General features: G+C 41.1%; 1 protein-coding gene across 1 annotated transcript; it reads right to left on the bottom strand.

The window, feature by feature from the left end:
• Window positions 1-1,122: 1,122 nt before the first annotated feature.
• LIPA (lipase A, lysosomal acid type) lies at window positions 1,123-14,569 on the bottom strand. The gene is made up of 9 exons (XM_071563220.1): window positions 14,339-14,569; window positions 12,791-12,911; window positions 8,922-9,120; window positions 8,491-8,600; window positions 7,729-7,865; window positions 6,174-6,320; window positions 4,896-4,967; window positions 3,777-3,848; window positions 1,123-3,032 (listed from the first exon to the last, which is right to left on the bottom strand). The coding sequence occupies exons 1-9, from the start codon at window positions 14,441-14,443 to the stop codon at window positions 2,799-2,801; spliced, it is 1,197 nt and encodes a 398-aa protein (XP_071419321.1). The 5' UTR covers window positions 14,444-14,569; the 3' UTR covers window positions 1,123-2,798.
• Window positions 14,570-18,332: the final 3,763 nt, after the last annotated feature.

Raw genomic sequence — 18,332 nt, 5'->3', positions numbered from 1 at the left:
ATTGTTGTATACCTCTAAGTCAAAGCCCTGCATCGTGTATTATCTTCAGTTGCACACAGGTCTGTGAGTCTGACAATGCATCAGCTGAATAGGCACTACTTTCTTCTGGCTTTCTAGCAAAGTTTGATCACATCACTAAATCCTGAGACCATCAGCAGGTGTCCAGTGCCCTCTATTGAACTAGTGGACTTTTGTATTACCCATGTTCAGCTAACCTTCCACATCACATATATACACACGTAACACATGGATAGCTATAGGACAGGCACTAAGTATGTAGGATCTGCTTAGAAGAAAAAATGTACCATTCATCATTGCTGATTCTTATCAGACCAAGCTTCTCCCTCTTCTCCTCTGGGTTCAGGGTGTCTTATTTTTGTACATTGCTTTCCATTGACACATCTTCAAGTCTGTGTCACACAGTGCTTGTAACTTTAGCAAGTCAAGGAGAGCAGAGCAGCTCAGTTTTCACAACCATCCCTGCTCCGGTGAGGCAGAGAAGCTGTATAATGGCCATTGTATTAAAATTCCATTGTACTGGATTTATTTCCAGGCACACAGGGGGTTCATCAGTTGACAAAAGTGGCAAGATGTAGGATTTAATACAGTGCACTGTCTTGACTGCACAAGTATGGTATTCAGAATGTACAGACTCGGCATATTTATTATTAAAGGTGACAAAGGCCAAAAGCTAGTTCATGTGTGCTATGGCAAAGATTAGTTCCCTGCCTTACTGTGTGGTTAAGTGCTATTTATGAGATTACCAGACAATCTGTTAAGCAATCCAATTACCCAAGGTTTAAGAATATGATACAAGAAACTTTCTGGCGTGTGTTTTGAAAGAAGCCTTACCTGGAGGCTTAAAAATTACTCTATCTTGTGTGCAACTATGTGCAATTAGTACTTTACTTAAAAGTCTCAGAGAAGTCCTCCAAAAAAACAAGAATGGCCTTCTAGGCTTGGGAAAAACTTTCAGGGAAAAAGTAAAATGGAAGCTTACTTGGCAATTTTACTTTTCTATTGTAATGTTTTGTGGATAATAGCTGTGACTAGACTCAGCTTTCTGGATTCTGTCCCAAAGATTCATTCATGAAACAGGAAGTGAAACACACCACACCACTGTAAACACCAAGCAGGTTGCATATTTATTGAAAGCATAATAAACATGATGCACATGGCTCTTGCCATATCACATACCCTCAGAACTGCTAAGTTCACAGCTTTGGATTCCTATAGAAGCTTCCTTTCAGCACAGCCAGGTGAAGCAATTCTGGCTGATACAAATATATTGCAAACTTAGAGGTTCTGCAAGGAATTGCAACCGAAATACCCTGAACAAATGAACCACTTTTTCCTTAAACAACACCTGACAATTCCCTGAGTCTGAATAGGAATAAAATAAACCCAAATGAACAAGCCCTAATTTATGGCTTAGGTATATTTTTGCAACATTTTTTTCTTTTTATAAAAAAGTTTGCCTCAGTTTAGAATGCACTATTTCCTATGCCACGTAGAAAGGCTCTTTATCCTGTTCGGATTACTGACAGAAATCTAGGTTGAATCCAACCATGACACAGAAACTATCATCTTGCACTGAGGCAACTGACTCTGGAGAGTGTTCATTTGGCATGGAACTTTTAGGCATCTGAGAGGAGCCAAAGTCATCAGCATAGTGAATAGAAAGAGTTCCAAGTCAGAACCCTGAGGCAGATGTGAATCCTCTTCCCCATTAAACGGGTGCTTAGCCCCAGTTTGAAGTGGAAACTGAGACAAATGGAACTGCTATTAATACTGTCAGACTTCTCCAGGCTGTTGTACAGTTCCTGAACACACAGGTGGGGAGCCCCATATAAGCAGTTAAGAAGTAAACAGATCTTCAAAGCAGCAGATGATTAAGGGAGCAAGTACACACAAATTAAGTCACTCAAGATGTAGAATTAATGCTTTGGCTCTTCTCTCACCAGTAGTATGCTGGGAGACCATGTTTTCAAGTTATTGGTCAGTGCAAAATTCAAATATGTTACATCATTCTCCTTGAAAGCCATAACCTGTTGACAAAGTTAACCGAAAGTGGTTTTCTTTGAACCACTACTCCTGTTCCAGTAATCTGCGAGGGCAAATAACAACCTGTACCAGTAGCTGGTATGTGAAACATGAGAGACTTCAGGGACACCATTCAATTAAGAAAATGCAGCAATGAATCAGTCCCAAAATAGGACATTTTAACTGACAGCAGTCATCTCTGGCTTCATGACAGTTCTTCTGGGCAGTATTGAAAAAGAAAGTAATTTGATGTAGGTAGCTTTTATGTCTGGCTAAAATAGTAACACAGCAAAAAGTCACTAAGTGCTTTGTAAAGTGCCAGCACCAAATGGGTCACTGCAGTACAAGGAGTACTCCTGACAGGTACTCAGAAAGGGCAACATACTGAGAAATGGCAGTGTTTTAAGCACAGTGAAATACTGTTTTAATTTTTAAGCACCTGCAGTGCTGAATGGACTAACCAGTCTTTCAGACATGTCACTAAATTTATGTGCATATGACATACCCCTTTTGTGCTAAGTCCTACTGCTGTGTTTTGAGTACCATGCCACTGTGTGCAAAATCAGCAGAATACTATGAGGAGAGAGAAATAATACTGAGAAAAAAAACAACCAAATATGAATTCGATTCAGAAGACATTGCCGGCATTTTAAAAATGCATCTTATTAACAATGTAGCATTATTGCCAGTAAAGTGTATTTTCCAAAAAGAAGACAAATTCTTGGTGAAGTAATACTCTGAAATACCACATCAGTTTAGAGATACTTCCTAATCATGTTAATTATTTCATTATACATGCGGTAAGGTGCATCAAGGCCCCAGATGAAATCCAGATGTTCCCATTCTGGAATTTTTTTGTGGTAAACCAAATTTGTGATCTGAGTGAGCAGCATAGCAACATCCTTTGGGTCTGCCAGCCAGTCCTGTCCACCAGTCCACACCGCAGTTGGTACAGTCATCTCTTTTATTTTGTAGAAAGGGGGAGAAGACTGAGGAGGGGCAAAGTGAAAATCAAAGTATTAGAGAAAATCTTCAGTATGAGTCTACTCTGCAGCATAACATATTAGCAACTGCAAGAATGTGTTAGATTCTCACTTTCTCTTCTGTTCAGCTAGAGATGGAGGTGGAGCCCAGACTAAACCAAAAATGTAACTGCAAGAGTCCTGCAATATTACAGCACGTGTAGTGGTAAAGACAGCAGGGTAGCAGAAGTCTCAGAGAATGCATCCTGCTCAAGATATTTCTGAACTCTAAGACCAAAATGACTGCTACTCTGAAAGTATGATACTGCAATATTCCACAGTCACTAGAGACAAAGGACAAAATATTTTTGGTATTGTATGCTGCAATTTAGAACAAAAATGCATACAAGTTAAACAGGCTAAAGATAAGCAATACACATGAAATGACAGTCTATGCCTAATTTTGACAAGTGCAGGGGATCTCATGATCTAGGCTGGCAGGACTTCCCCTCAAGAAAGACTGTGCCTCCACAACTTTGTATCCAAGCATAAGCTCCATACTGACCTAGGACTACAGTCCTGTCTGATACCCCGTTTTTGGTTTGTTTTTTCTTTCTTTGTATGTTTTGTTTTGTTTAAAGCAGATCTCCAATCTGGTTATGGGGTAACACTAATGTCTCTTGAGCATGCAGCACAAACACAGCACCCAGAGAAGCACCCAAGGACTACTTTTTGTAACACTCAAGAATTGTATCTATAAAAGATGCCTACCTGGTTGTAGTGAGCCATATTTGCAGCCTTACTTCCCCAGTCATAAGCTTTGAGTTCTCCAGTTTTCACAGCCTAGAAATAAACACACACACATACAAAGAACTGCAACATTACCACAAGAATTAACTGTAGGTCCTCTGGAGAACTGCCAATGGCAACCAACACAAGCAACATCAGAATGCCAAGTATTACCACGAGCAAGTGTCACTGCTTTGCCCAGTGTCACAGGGATGAGAAACATTAACATTCAATACTATTAGACTTTGTCCCTTAAGATGCCACTCACTCTCATAGCACTGGTAGAAAAGATTAAGAGAAACAGTTTTACTGTATCCAAAGCCAAGATGTGGCAACTCCATGCTAACTTCTGATACATTTACCTTGCTGTCTACGTGTGTATAAACACACCATGGAGCTTTCTCAGAAAGTCTACTCTGCATGATTTACCATCTAGTTTTGAGAAACAGAAGTCTATATAACACAGATCTGAAAAAACCCTCAAATCTTCACAAATTACTTTCCAAGCCAAAAAGTAGAGCAGCCTTGTACAGCAGAACACATTGTTTCTGATCAGGTGACCAAGCCCAGCCACAAGATCACAGGTGGCACTGATCACTGCATCCATGGCAAATGTCTCATTTGTCAGCCTGCTGAGCAAGGCTGAGCAGGCACACCATCATAGGCATGAAACTGTGCATTGAGATGAAATTCAAAATATACTAATAAAATATAAAATGAAGCCAAACAGAATAGAATAGAAAACCTACTGCTTTTCACTTGCTAAAAATACAACTTGTAATTTAAACAGGGTTTGCTAAAAGGGAAAGAAATACTTGTTACAGCATCTCTGAGTTAAGTTATTCTGTTTTATTTTTTGTTGGCCTGAAGTACTTACAGTTAGCATATTTTCAAAGAAATAGGGAAGACTGGTGAACCAGCTTAAGACCTTACCATGAAAGCAGCAAGAACCTGCTGCTCTTCTGACAACTGGTAGTTCCAAATGTTCACTGGGGTTACACTGCATATATAATTCTGGTATTTTATTCCATTTAAATATCAGAGACATCAATATTCTACAAAAAAGTTAGTCATGGACATTTTAGATTCCAGAAACTCTACCTGGCTCCAGTGGATCATGTTTTGGACAGATGTTCCCGCAGGGCAATGTGTTGAATACACATCCACTCGGCTCTGCAACAAGATAATTAACAAGGTTTACTTCTCACTGTGCATCAGTTCTACCCATTGGTCCTTCCTGAACAACTAATAGAAACTATTCCATTCCTCTTAAAAGTGTTACAAACAAAAGTTAACTGGAGCCACAGATACAGATGAGATAAAAGGTTCAAACATTTGGGGGATTAACTACAATTAACCGCAGAACGCTAAAGCTGAATTTTAAATCTAATAATGATATCCCTTAAGTTTTTATATATTTAGAAAAAAAAGTGCTCATATTGTAAGAATTGGGAGCATATTAACTAATATCTAAAAGGACATTCAGAAAAAACTTCTGCTAGTCACACTTAAACTAGCAGCTGCCAGACCAAAGTGACTCAAAACTTCAAACACTTTTTATTTAGAAGTACAAAATAGCAAGGGGAAACTAAAAACCTGACAGAAGAAAAATATTATCAACCATTAAACCCATGAAAACTGCATGGGTTGGGCAAGGAAACATCAAAAAACTACCTTTTACCTTTACGTGAAGTACCAAAAAATTATGGTTTTGCACACACAATGATAAAAAAGTTATCTTGCTCCAATAGAAAAATTCTCAGCCTTCATCTACCAGTGGTTAAACTGATACCAGCTTCTACTGATTCCAGAGAGCTGGAAACACTTCAGGAAGCACTATGAAAAAATGCAGTCTCATGACACTTGCTGTTAACCAGCTTTTAGAAAACAAAACAAATTCTGTGAACAACTCCTTTGAAACCAGAGATGCAGATGAAGCCATCAGCAGGGTCAGAAACTGGTCCCAAAGAAAGTAATTGCACACATTCACCAAGAGACCAGAAAACATCAAGAGTATTCTTAAAACAGTTGAAAACTGTATCTTTATTCCTTGCTTCCTTGCAAGGAAGTAAATACTTGTCCCATCATATTAATTAATATCTCTTATCCTCATATTAATTAATATCTCTTATCCTCTTCCTCAACAGATCTAAAATAATGTATTTTGGACTTCCAGTAACATTTTAAAAGGTTAAATCTATCCACCACAACTGAGCAACTAATCTATACCAAGGTGAGACATTCGTCCAAATTCCACATGATGAAGGCAGCACTAGTGGTTTGCTAATTACACTAAAGGTCCATCAGTACAGTGACACAGTCATTACTGTCTTAGAGTTCATCATAATTTAGTTACTTAAAAAAGTCACGAAAACACACCATATTCAAGTTTCTCTCATTAAAGCCACACAGAACAAAGAATAAGTTGCCACAAAGATCATCAAGAATTCTGTGGGTGCAAACATGGGTAGCAAGCCACTTCAGCACAGAGTTCTGCGGGAGGAATTGTTTCTTTCCAAACATGTCCTACAAAATAACAAACAGGACAAACATGTAATTGCACAGAATGACCTGTTTTCAGATTTTATATTACAACATTCTTCATGTAATTATTTCCATTTGCACTGGTGATGAGTGTCCTATGAAAATGATTTATCTCCTTATCAGCCTTGTTTACAGTGCCATGGGAATGTCACAGTTGGTGCTTCTGCTACAAAGCGTGCAGTCCATTACTGCTCAAAAACTACACAAGAACTGGGAAAATCCTGCAAGAATTCCAAACCTAACGTCAAATTCAAATAAAATTTAAATTCAGTATTTTACAGGAGCACTGTACAGCTTCTTGTCATCAGAATTGTTTAGGGCAGAAGTATGCTAAGCTTTGTACTTGCAACTTCCTCTCTTCAAATCATGAGACAAAACCATGTTGCATGAGCTGTGGTGACAACTTCTCTTGATGGATATTTTTTAAATGTTCAAGGATTTTAAAATGGCCCACCAAGAACTTCCTTAAAAGTGACACAGCTCTCTAAAAACAACTGACCCGTGGGTTTGTCACTGTGAGGTACTCCATGTGCTCCAGTTTTTTGCAAGTCACCATGAGAATCAAGTTCCTCAGCACAACATGGACATCTGCACAGGGAACTGATCAGCCATTAGTCTCACTAGACAAGATTCATTATGCAAGAAACAGGAGATCACAACTGTAAGTGTCACTTTTATGTTAACTGCCTTTGGAGAAGAGAACTAATAATGCAGACACATTAAATCAGTACAAGGTACATCAAAGGAGGGTTTATCTCACAGAACAAACAGCTCTGTATGGGAAACTCTGTGGGTGGTGGCAAGAAAACATGGTTAAAAATGACACACAGCAGGGTGTTCACTGTCTGACTTCAGGCACTTACTGCAGCCTGCCTACATTACCCTTGATGTTAATGGGGAAAAGGTAAACCCCTCCAGAGGATGATTCACAGCATCTAAATAAAGCTGCTGCTCTTAATCACCCTCTGAAGGACCATCTTCCAATATTAGATGGTTAATTGTGAAACAAATCTGTTAAAGTGCATGACAATTCAGAAGTATTATGCATAAAGGTATCATATGACTCTTAAAACAGAGCAACTATTTAATTGAGATTTCAGTAGCTTAAATTCTAGAAAAATGTTAAAACATAATTTTATTCCATCTATTAAATTGTTAATTGTAAGATACTACTTTAAATGGATGCAAATTGTCTCACTAGACAGTAATAAAGCTAGAGAAGCCACTGCTAACTTCAAAAGCATCATTATGGTAAAACTGACCCGGAATTCTTGTCATATGTTACTCTCTAATCCACAGCTATTAACATTCTTTGCTGTGCTATTTTCAACTAGAAAGGGGCATACCTCATTTGGCTTAAAACTTGGCTTATTTACATGCAAATACAAACCTTGAATAGGAGGTCAGGAAACACTCCCAATTTTACGAGAGGGCTAGTGGCAAACTTGACTGTAGCTACTGGAGCCAAGGCAAAGAACACTTTGATTTTCTTAGCCAGCTGTGGCAAAGTTGAAAAAGCAGCAAAAGCTGTAAATAATGTAAGAACAATTAACAAACCTCACTAACACACATTAGATGAGAATTCTACCTGGCAACAATGCTACAAAAAATCTATGAAAAAGTGTGCAAAAGTATTTTTAGATTAATAGTTTGATTGTAGCACCTAGGATCAGTTTAGATAAAGAAAATAAATCTAGTTACTACAAAACTCAAATGCAGCAATTCACAAGGACTGTTTTCCTCCAAAAAGCAAATTAATGCTTACTAACCCAACATGTCTAATTCTTTCTATGAGAAGGTCGAAAGCACGTGAGCCAGACCTCACATACAGCAAAATATTCTAGAAATGGGAATCTTAATCATATGTGTCTTATGAGTCTAATTTTATTATGCATAGTTTATCAATTTGTTTTAATACAAGTCATACTGCTGGCTACCCATTACTTCAATTTATCATTTCAACAGCCTTCCACTTCTAAGTAAACACAAAAGTTTCAGTCTCTTCATTTTAATGCTGATGAATATTCCAGGAAGTAGCTAAAAACCAGAAGCAGATTTCAAAAGCCCTATTTTTTAATCATTAAACCACATATGTGGAACTTGATACCATTTCAAACGCTATATATTCTAACAAATGCATCTCTTCACATACCCATTGTGGTGCCCTGTGAATGGCCAATGTAAAATATTTGTTTCTGGCCAGTTTTCTCCAAAATGAAGTCCACTGAGGCTGGAATGTCATACTTAGCCATTTCATCAAAGCTACAAAGCAAAGACAGAAAGTCAGTTGTGCAAGTAAAATTATCAGTGAGGAACAGCTGCACAGAACTTGTTGCACTGTGGATCAGTTGTTTGGACACAAAGAAAAGCTTCCTTTAGATGAAGCAGAACACTGGTGACCAAGTCTTCACACTGAGCACTGGTGAAAGTAATTAATGTTCTACTGACTACCCATGAATCTCAGCACACTATACTGACCACAAAACTCCCCTTTACTGCCCCTACATATGTGACAGCACATGTAACCAGAAAAAAATATCTTGAACATTCAGAATGGGATTGAAGATAGCAAGATAAGCATACCTGAAAACCCAGAATTCTTCTTGCTTCACTGTGAAGTGTGTATGTTTCCTGGACCAGGTGTTCCCTCTGCTGTTTCCCAGCCATACATCATAGCCAGCATCTGCTAGCATAAAGCCAAGACTGTTGTAATCCAAGTTTGTGATCCAGTTGCTGGCATCTGCAAGCAAACCATGCTGGAGAAACACAGCAGGCCTGGGACCTGAAAAATATAGCATTTGTCATAGCTTCCTGTTCATTTGGAATTGAAAACCTAAGAGTAATTCAAGTGAGCCACTGAAAGTCTGTTTTAGATTTGCACTTTTGAGTATTTAATCTACTTGATCTAAGCTAGCAAGAAAAGCACTTTGTGTAATTGTCATAATGCTATGAAATCACATGCTTTTTCACAAAAAGCTACTTTTTATCATTAAGGATTTTAAACTAGCAATTTGTTAGTTTCCTAACTTGATGCTCAAAACAGACAAATGTGCAATATGCAAACATGAGAAAAGCAGGAGCTACAAGAAAAATACAAGTAGCTCTCACAACTGTTTCAAGCTCACGAAGACTCAGACAAACAGGCCAAACATAGAGACTGTCAAACTACTCAGGACCCTTGTCCTCTCCCTACATGTGGGGAAGGCATTCCCATATATGTGCTCCTGAGATCTTTGTTTTCTAGTTAAGAGAGTGCCAAACAAGTGTGCTGAGCTGTGGAAATCTCTGCCGCTGGTAATGATATTATCTGTATGCAACTCCCTTCCATTACCGCAGTTCTGGCAGAACCTGAAGAGCAGCACAGTAGCCAACAAACCAATCTGTGTTTCAAAGGACGTTCTCCCCTTAACTTAAGTAGTTATAAGAACCACATTTAGATCCAAGTAGAATTTAGGATGACTGTCTCTTGACTTCCTCATCCTGAAAAGGGAAATGACACCTTTATGTAGAATATGGATATAAAAATTGAAGGTTCCTTCTTCTACACAAAGAAAATAAATTAACATCTAATCCTTTATGAGAAATATGATCTCCAGAAAATACAAAGTCCTGTTTCTGGTTCTCATAGTAGCACAGGTGTTTCAAAGTTTTGCTTCTGCTTTAATAACTGAAATCAAGTAACATGATAAGTTTCTCTCAGTGCCAGCGATTACTCAGGAATTTAAATCCTCCAGTGACATATCACTCTACTACAATAAAGACTCATACACATTTCCTCCATTCAGCAGAAACTGCCAAATCACAACTGTTTCAGTCACCTATACCCTCCACTGAAGGTCATGTCCACAAATATTTCCCGCAAGTTCCAAAATCCAAATTAGCAATATTCCCCTTTTCTAGCAATCTTGTGACGAGGAACCTTCTGAGTGCCTGCTATTCCCCTTTTGTTAAAAAAGCCCATGTGGCATACTGTCTGGGCAAGCAGAGCAAATCTTCAGCACTGCCAAACTGGCACTGGAGACAGTACCATTCAACATAAGCGTTACTCCGCTGCAGTAATACTTAAGTGTCTCATAAATGAAATTTTTAAATCTAACATTGAATTTTTTTTCACTAATGTTCATAATTTCTTCCCTTTTACTAAACTCAGATCAACTAGCCTTTGGTTTTTTCAAGTACAGGCTCTCCTCGAACTGCTATTGCATGTTTCCTAACATCGGAAGGAGAAGACTGTTCAACTGCTTTAATTCTGTTTTCCTATTAAGCTCTAATTCCTGCCAGTTCCTTTTTCACTTTAACCAGCAGTCAGCAGATCTCCACATAAATTGCACAATCATATGACAAACTAACTTGGATAATAACAATTATTTTCTATCATTTGTGATTCCAAATACCCTAGAGAGGGAATGAAAAAGGTAGGTCCTTAACTGTCCTTTCTGCTTTGAACATTTTGTTCTCTTCATTACAAACCCAAGAAGTTGAGGACAGACTAATTTCCATGCCTTTCTGACCCATGCTATGCAGTTGTTTTAGTTATTTTGTTAACATTAAATAACAAAATCATTGATGTTTTGCTTTTAAGTTCTCTGGACATTTTTCTTTTTTTTTGTCCCCCTGAAGAACCATAGGTTTTGTTCCAAAACATCATGTGATACATAATTTCAAGGGATCCTATCCACATTACACAGGTATTGCAAAAGAAAAATACAGCATACATATGTTAAGTCAGCAGTAACACAGCATTGGTATCTCAGTGAGAAAAGATACCAAGTCTATAAAAACTTAAGATCAACATGAACTTTGAAATCTTCATTCTCCCAGGAGCTCATACTTCCACAAATGTGCTCACTAATCCTTGTTTTCAAAATTAAAGCACTCTTCAAAACGTGAATTTGGGGTCGAGGGTGCGGCAAGGGGAATGTGGAGAATTCCCACAGGTCAGGAAACTTCTGTTTGCTTATGTCATCAGTGAAGGATTCAACAAAATCAACAGGCACAAATGCAGCTGTGGGCTTCTCTGAAATGAAATACAGAGACACCTGCCAGGCTTGACAGGACCATGTACTGATCTTTACACACTCCTTGTGAGAGGCAACGGACAGTGCAAACATTTTAACTCACACAAAACCAACAGATAAGGTCAGGAAGACTGTTGGTTGGCCTTTGGCAGGGGAGAGGGTTTTTCCACCGATCTCGTTCACACCCAAGGCTATAAGACAATCACTGATTTCTTTCATAAGCTCCATGATTTTGTCATCCTAGGTTTTTTTCCAGTCTAAAGCATTCCAGGACAGTTCTTAGTTTCTATGCAATGGGCTACTGTTGTCTGCAGGAACTTTTGTAAGGGATGGTGTCAAGACTGATACCGAACTCAGCCACTGCTGTTCACATACACTGTTAATTCCACATGCAGTGTATGAGGATAGCAAGTCAAAGGGTACATGTCTCTCCTCTTCCGCATCCATTTGTCTCATTGAAAGCATTTCATCATTCAGTCCTCGCAAAAACCTTTGCCCATATCACTCCCTTATAAGTTTGAGTTTACATTCCCCCTAGCCTTTCTCTCCCCCACCTCCTCACCTGGACACCCCCTGCACCTCTTCCATGGTTGTACACCAGCTTTCACAGTAATCCTTACGGCTTGTACCAGTGCTGTGGTAGCACAAGCCAATGCCCTCCTCAGTCCCCATCAAGTCACATGGATAAAACAACCTGGTCAGGGGTTACTGTTGTCAGCTACCTGTTACACATTCTAATTTACAATGTATTTTAAATGTATTGTACTCAAGATGTTCTGACACAATCTCTTTTATTTTTTTAACCTGTTTAAGCAGCTGTGTAAAATATGACAGCCCAGTAGTATGCAGTATTGGTCTGGCTTGTACCCTACTGTAAAGGGAGCTTCAGAGAGGTTAAAATACAGAAACAAATTCTTATTTTATGCAAAAATCAGGCAGTAATGATTTTGTGAACATTCTAGTGAGAATTCCTGCAGTTTAGTTATACTGCACCAAAAGAGGTACATGACCTGGCTCTGCTTCTAAAAATGATCAGGCATTTTTAACAGACTTATTTGTTAAAAAGAAGCATTTTTTAAAATGGGGTTTGAAATAATCCAACAGTCTTACAACCAATACCTTTTCGAGAGACTTTATTACTTAAAAAAACCCCAGTAAATCTCAACCCTTATTTTTCACTTGTCAAAAGAATCAACCAACCTTGACCAGCTTTGTATTAATGTCACAAAAAGATAATGCCAGGAAAACACAGACTTTTAAATCCTTCTCCCTTTTTTTACTCAAGCCACTCTACAAGTGCATAATCTATTTTGGCCACATTCTCTAACTTTGTAAGTCATGCAGTCTTTAATATTTTTCTGGATTATTACAGATTTATGAATCAATTGAGCTTTTTCACTACTTCCCATTTTTTCAAATGGACAGAGATCTTACCTTTGTTTTCCTCATGGCCTTTTCTTCCATAAGGAATTCTGTTAACAGAAAGGATATACCCATCTTCTGTTGTCACCTCATACTCCTCACTAGGGTATCCCCTGAAGGTAATAATTTCACTCTGAGGAAAGAAAAGAAACCATCGTGGAGCCAGACTATCAGGCTCCTCAGTTCAGGAACACATGCAAAGTTCTCTGGGTTTCTTCTAAAGACAGCAACATGAAATTAAAGGAAGTGGCAGGGATGTGCAATACCACCTGCCTCTCCAACGTGGGCAGGTTTTCCTCAGACTTAACCCAGCACAAAGTCAGGAATTAGCCAGGGCACAGACCTTATCCCAGGAATCTGGGAGGACTCCCTAGCCTGTCCCCAGCCACATGGTGCTTACAGCAAGAAGATGGAAGTGTTGAAAAGGAGACTGTGGTGACAGGACAAAACACCAAGATGCACATTTGGCAGATAAAAATTGAAATTATCTGATCTCAAGAAAACAAGTATCTTCTGGCAACAAACAAATGAGGGCAGAAAAAAAATTGCTGGCCCCACTGCAGCATACAGAAGGAGAGAAGGATGTGCTATGTCTTTCTCCTCAAACCTTATGTCTGTCACAGAGCATTTAAGAGACTTTGCTGACAAATCAAACAAGAAAACAACAATAAAAATCTCCACACTCATTGAACCCTACAATTTCATTATTAGGTTTACCTCCCATCTCTTATGTCTTAGACTTTATGTTTCGATGCAACTCCCTTAGGGAAGTGACCTTGCTATTTAATTGGTTTTATTTGGTTCTATTTAATTGGTACCAACAACAGTGCCTTGAGAAAATGTGAGAAATGCAAGACTTGATCAGAGTTCTACTCTTAGAGTGCTGGGCAAGGAAGAGAAGAATTTAATTAAGCATCTTTTAAATATATTAATTATCCACAGTGACATTAACATTCAAAAATGATTTTAAGGCTAGCATCTTTTCAGATGCTATTAGCATTAGACTAAATTACTATTTTCAGTCCTTGAAACTGTATTTGCATGATCCAGGCACTTCTGTTCTTACACACCTTGAGCATTTGTAGCTTAAAGTATCTTCTCGCACATGTGAAAAAAATTGCACAGTTTAGATATACCAGAGGAAAGAGAAACTAATACCAGTTACCAAGAGCATGACTTGGCTACTGTAGCAGAAGGAGAATGAAGTTTAGAGAGTAAATGCCGAATGAAAAAGCAGTTGTGGGTAAGAACACGCACTGGGAACGCAAGTGTGCTGCATGAACATCCGCTTTTCTCGCAGTTAACAAAGAATGCCCGGACTCTGGCAAAAAAACGCAAGTCTGGATTAGACAATTACGTGAGAGAAAGACTCGCGACAAGCAACAAGGGACAAAGGAGCTGAAAGGAGAGGAGAGCGTGGCCGCGCGAGCAGCAGGTGTGAGCGCCGGGCTGGGCTGGGCCGGCCGCGCACAGGTGGCCGCAGCACCACGGACCCCCCGCGGCTCCGAGGGGGCCCTGCCCGCTCCCAGCCGCGGCACCGCCCGCGGCCGCGCCACTCACGATGTTCATGTTGGTTTCGGGGTCCACATTCCTCCTCCCTGCGGCGAACGCGCCCGAGCCGGCGATGCTCTGCAACAGGAAAGCGGCGGCTACAACGACCCGCATCCTGGCGCTGCGAGAAGCGGTTGGGGACGCCACGGCGAAGCAAAACCCGGCACGGCCGCGGGCGGGCCCGCTCGAGAATTATGTGCCGCCCCTCCGTGACAGGGGCGGGGGCAGCGGCCGGGCCGGGCCGGGCCAGGGTGGGCTGGGCTGGGCTGTCCCGCCCGCCGCGGGTGCGCTGCGCGGGCAGGGCCGGCGGTGCCGCGCCCGGCGGGAGGGGCTCAGCCCACGCGGCGCGGCCTATGGGGGGCCCGGCCCGCCCGCCCCGCCCGTCCCGCCCCGCCCCAGCCGCGGCAGCCGCCGCTGCCTGTGCCGGGCCCGGCCTTGAGCCGCCTGAGGCGGCGTGATTCAGCGTTTCTGCAGCAGCCCTGTCTGTGGATCCGTCCCCCCATCCCCCAGCTTCATTTCCAGAAGCCGCTCAGCCTCCAAAACGGCGCCCGTGCGCTTCTTCCCAAGCCTCCTCGTCCTCTGCATCCGCAGCCTGCGGAGCGCTCTCGGTGCTGCCCCACGGGCTGTGCTGCGTGTGCCGCCCCGCACAGTGTGCTGTCTGTGCCGTCCCGCACGGTGTGCTGCGTGTACCGCCCCGCACAGTGTGCTGTCTGTGCCGTCCCGCACGGTGTGCTGCGTGTGCCGCCCCGCACAGTGTGCTGTCTGTACCGCCCCGCACAGTGTGCTGTCTGTGCCGTTCCGCACGGTGTGCTGCGTGTGCCGCCCCGCACAGTGTGCCCCACGGGTTGTGCTGTCTGTGCCGCCCCGCCCGCCCGCAGCGGGCTCTATGGCGTAAGCGGCGGCAGCTGCAGCGGGGACGGGCTGAGCCGTGGGCACTCCGTGCCCGCAGGGACAGTCCCGGCGATGCCTTCCCCGCGCTGGGCACCTGCGCCGCCGCTGCCGCCCGCCCTTCGCGAGGCCGGTACAGTGTTGCCAGCCAGCCATCACTGCCGTGCTTATACCAACAGATCGCCCGTCTATCATCTCCGAGCATTGCCTAAACATAGCAAACCTAATACAAATGGGCTTGAGTTACATGCAGGCATGCAGTTACAGCAGGGTTATCATCACTGCTTCCTGCGAATCTGTTTCATCTTCATGCTCTGAGGCAACTAATTGGCAGGTACTGCATAGCATGGCTATAATTTCCCAGAGAAGCGTGTCTGTGGTCAGCAGATATGTGACGGGGCTTGCAAAATCTTGGACGAAATTCAATCCTTTAATATAAATATTCATGTTATTAGGCCCAGGCCCAAAGTAATATCCATAGAATAATACAAAAACCTGATACTAAACACACAGTGGTAGAGCAGAAGGATGTCAGGAGTCGAAATGTTTATGTTTATTTAGAAAGCACCAAGATTTTAAACAAAAAATCACGGAAATTTTCATAGCATACCCTTGTTTTGATATGTAGCTATGTCACATGCCACTATGTGACCCTTTGCATTCCTGAGTCCTATTTCTTAGGATTGTTTGATTTTAAAGAACTTGGGTAACAAAAATATTGATTGGTGATTCACTTGGGGTTTTTGTCAAACTAATTACAGGGTATTCTCCCCTCCTAGGGGAAAACGCAAATTACAAAATGCCACAACTGCTGCTTTCAAATATAGTAATTATATACTAATCTAGGCTAAATTGAAACCTGCATAAAATAGGATATTTAAAGTCATCCTGTCATCTGTTACACCATTTATACCCCCTAATGGTATCATTCACATTATTCTAATAATGAAAATTTCAGGCAATTGTTTGGCTGGGCTAATGATATGAAGGGGGAATTCTTTGTCAGTATGTATCCTTTTCATCTCCAAGGAAATGTCCAGATATGAGTTTCCTCTCATAAAATGTGTAGATAATTTTTAAGCCATTTTCTATTCCTGTACATCTACAGAACACTCAAGTAAGCCAAGGCTTTGTATAAAATATGAATGCAGTTGTTGTTCCCACCCCATTTCTGAACACGTGTTTTCCAGGAAGCTTCTGTGTTTGCTTCTATGCAGCGCTGCTCTCCCTGATAGCAGTCAGCCCAGTTACAGCTCTCCCTGGAGTGAAAGCAGCAGGGATGTAGGAGGAATTGGGAATTTTCCTGTGTGATACGCAGCAGCTTACAAAGATGGTTGCAGAAAGGCATTGCATAACTGTTCTCTTACTTACTCTATTTTAAGCACTTTCCTGCATTTATTTTATTTCATTGGCATTCATGTCAAACCAAAGCATATAGATGCAACTAAATTTATATAAAATTAGGAAACTGGGGCAAATTTTTGCGTTCCAGGAGAAAGATTGCTGCATTTTCCCATTTCCAGGAGGAAGATTGCTGCATTTGCCCATATGTACCAAACAATACACCAAAGAAAACACACACCTGGGACAGAAGAAGAGACAAGTAATCCATGGATACTTAGCACCATAATGAATCATTAGCATCCACATTTGATTTTGGCATTGCAGACTTTTTAAACACATTTTTCTACAACTACCAGCAACGTTATTTTCCATAAAATACATGAACTTGTGTAGACACCCTGATCCTTTTTCCTTCTCAATTCAGTCTCTTTTCATCTCTTACCAAATACCTGGTCGCTAGAACCTTGAAGGTTATTCAGTGTAGTAGCTGTACTAACCTTTATCTTGAACTCTGAAACATCAACTCCAACAACTCCTCCTCACACACACAGTCACTTAAATTAGACACAAGAGGTGTGCATTAATAAGGCGCTCCAGATTCTTGCAGAAACTGGAAGTTCTAAGTAAGACTGATTTGTTAGGGTTTTTTAAAATAAGGGAAAAGAAGAAGAGGGAAAGGGGGGAAAGGAAGAAGAGGGAAAGGCAAAAGACAGCCTTGTCCTGCAGAGTCACTGCCTGCCAGGAATTCACTCCATGCATCTGAAACTCCCCATACTGCCAGTAGCTGTCCTCAAGAGAGCGCTTCCGCAGTGGCTCATAGGCTGCCCCAGCTTCCCCCCCAAAGAGCCCAAGGTCACTGGACCCAGCTCGACAGAGCCGTAAACTGGCCAGACCCAGAGGATAAGTGCAGCTTTCCACCAGATCCAGAGGTTCCCTCTGCCTTACATACTTGGGAGGGTGGGGATATGGACTGTTCATGCCATGGAAGATAAAGTTTTATAAGCCAGAACCTAAAATTCTCAAAAACATACAAACCGGCAGTCAGAGACTATATAAATTTATAAATAAAAACATGGAATACCACTAATTCTTGTCTGTAGTTGCAGAGATTGAACATGATGGCAGCAGCAGCAAGTCTGACACGATTATGAGACTTGAGATAAGTGACTTTCTGGCTTGTTAGGACAGAGGGACAACCTGTGCATGCTCCACTAAAAACCTCACAAAATTATAGGAACCAACACTGTCATATATTAGCAGCAAGGAGAAGCCACTTGAGGCAGCCTTATATGCATTTTTGTTTGCTTATTCCTACAAAACAGAAGGGGAGGGGCACCTGAAATTAATAATTAAACAAGTTTTTTAACAAGATGCTCCCATGTTTAAAAATGGAATGGAGAGAGATTCTCTGATGTTTATGGGTAACGATGAAGCAAATGTTATAAAGACAAGAATTTTTTGTTAGTATAATGAAAGACAAGAATTATTATTAGTCTAGATGTAATTATTAAAAAAGGCAATAATAATGCAGATAAAGTACTTACAGAGAAAAGTCCAAGTAATAGTAATATTATGGTTTGAATTGTTATAGACACATGTGCGTGCATGGACACTTGTTAGTTTCTATTCCTTCCCCTAGAGAAAGCTTCTCTGAGCATCTAAATCCGTAGTTTCAGGCTGCTGAAGGGAAGAACATGAACAGTTATCTGGCAGTGCCATCTTTGTCATGATGCTGATGGTTGCGGTTTCTTCTTCCTCTCACCAGATCCAC

This window comes from Pithys albifrons, chromosome 9 (assembly GCF_047495875.1).
Source record: "Pithys albifrons albifrons isolate INPA30051 chromosome 9, PitAlb_v1, whole genome shotgun sequence".
NCBI classification, from domain to species: domain Eukaryota; kingdom Metazoa; phylum Chordata; class Aves; order Passeriformes; family Thamnophilidae; genus Pithys; species Pithys albifrons.
This window is presented reverse-complemented; position numbering and strand designations above follow the sequence as displayed.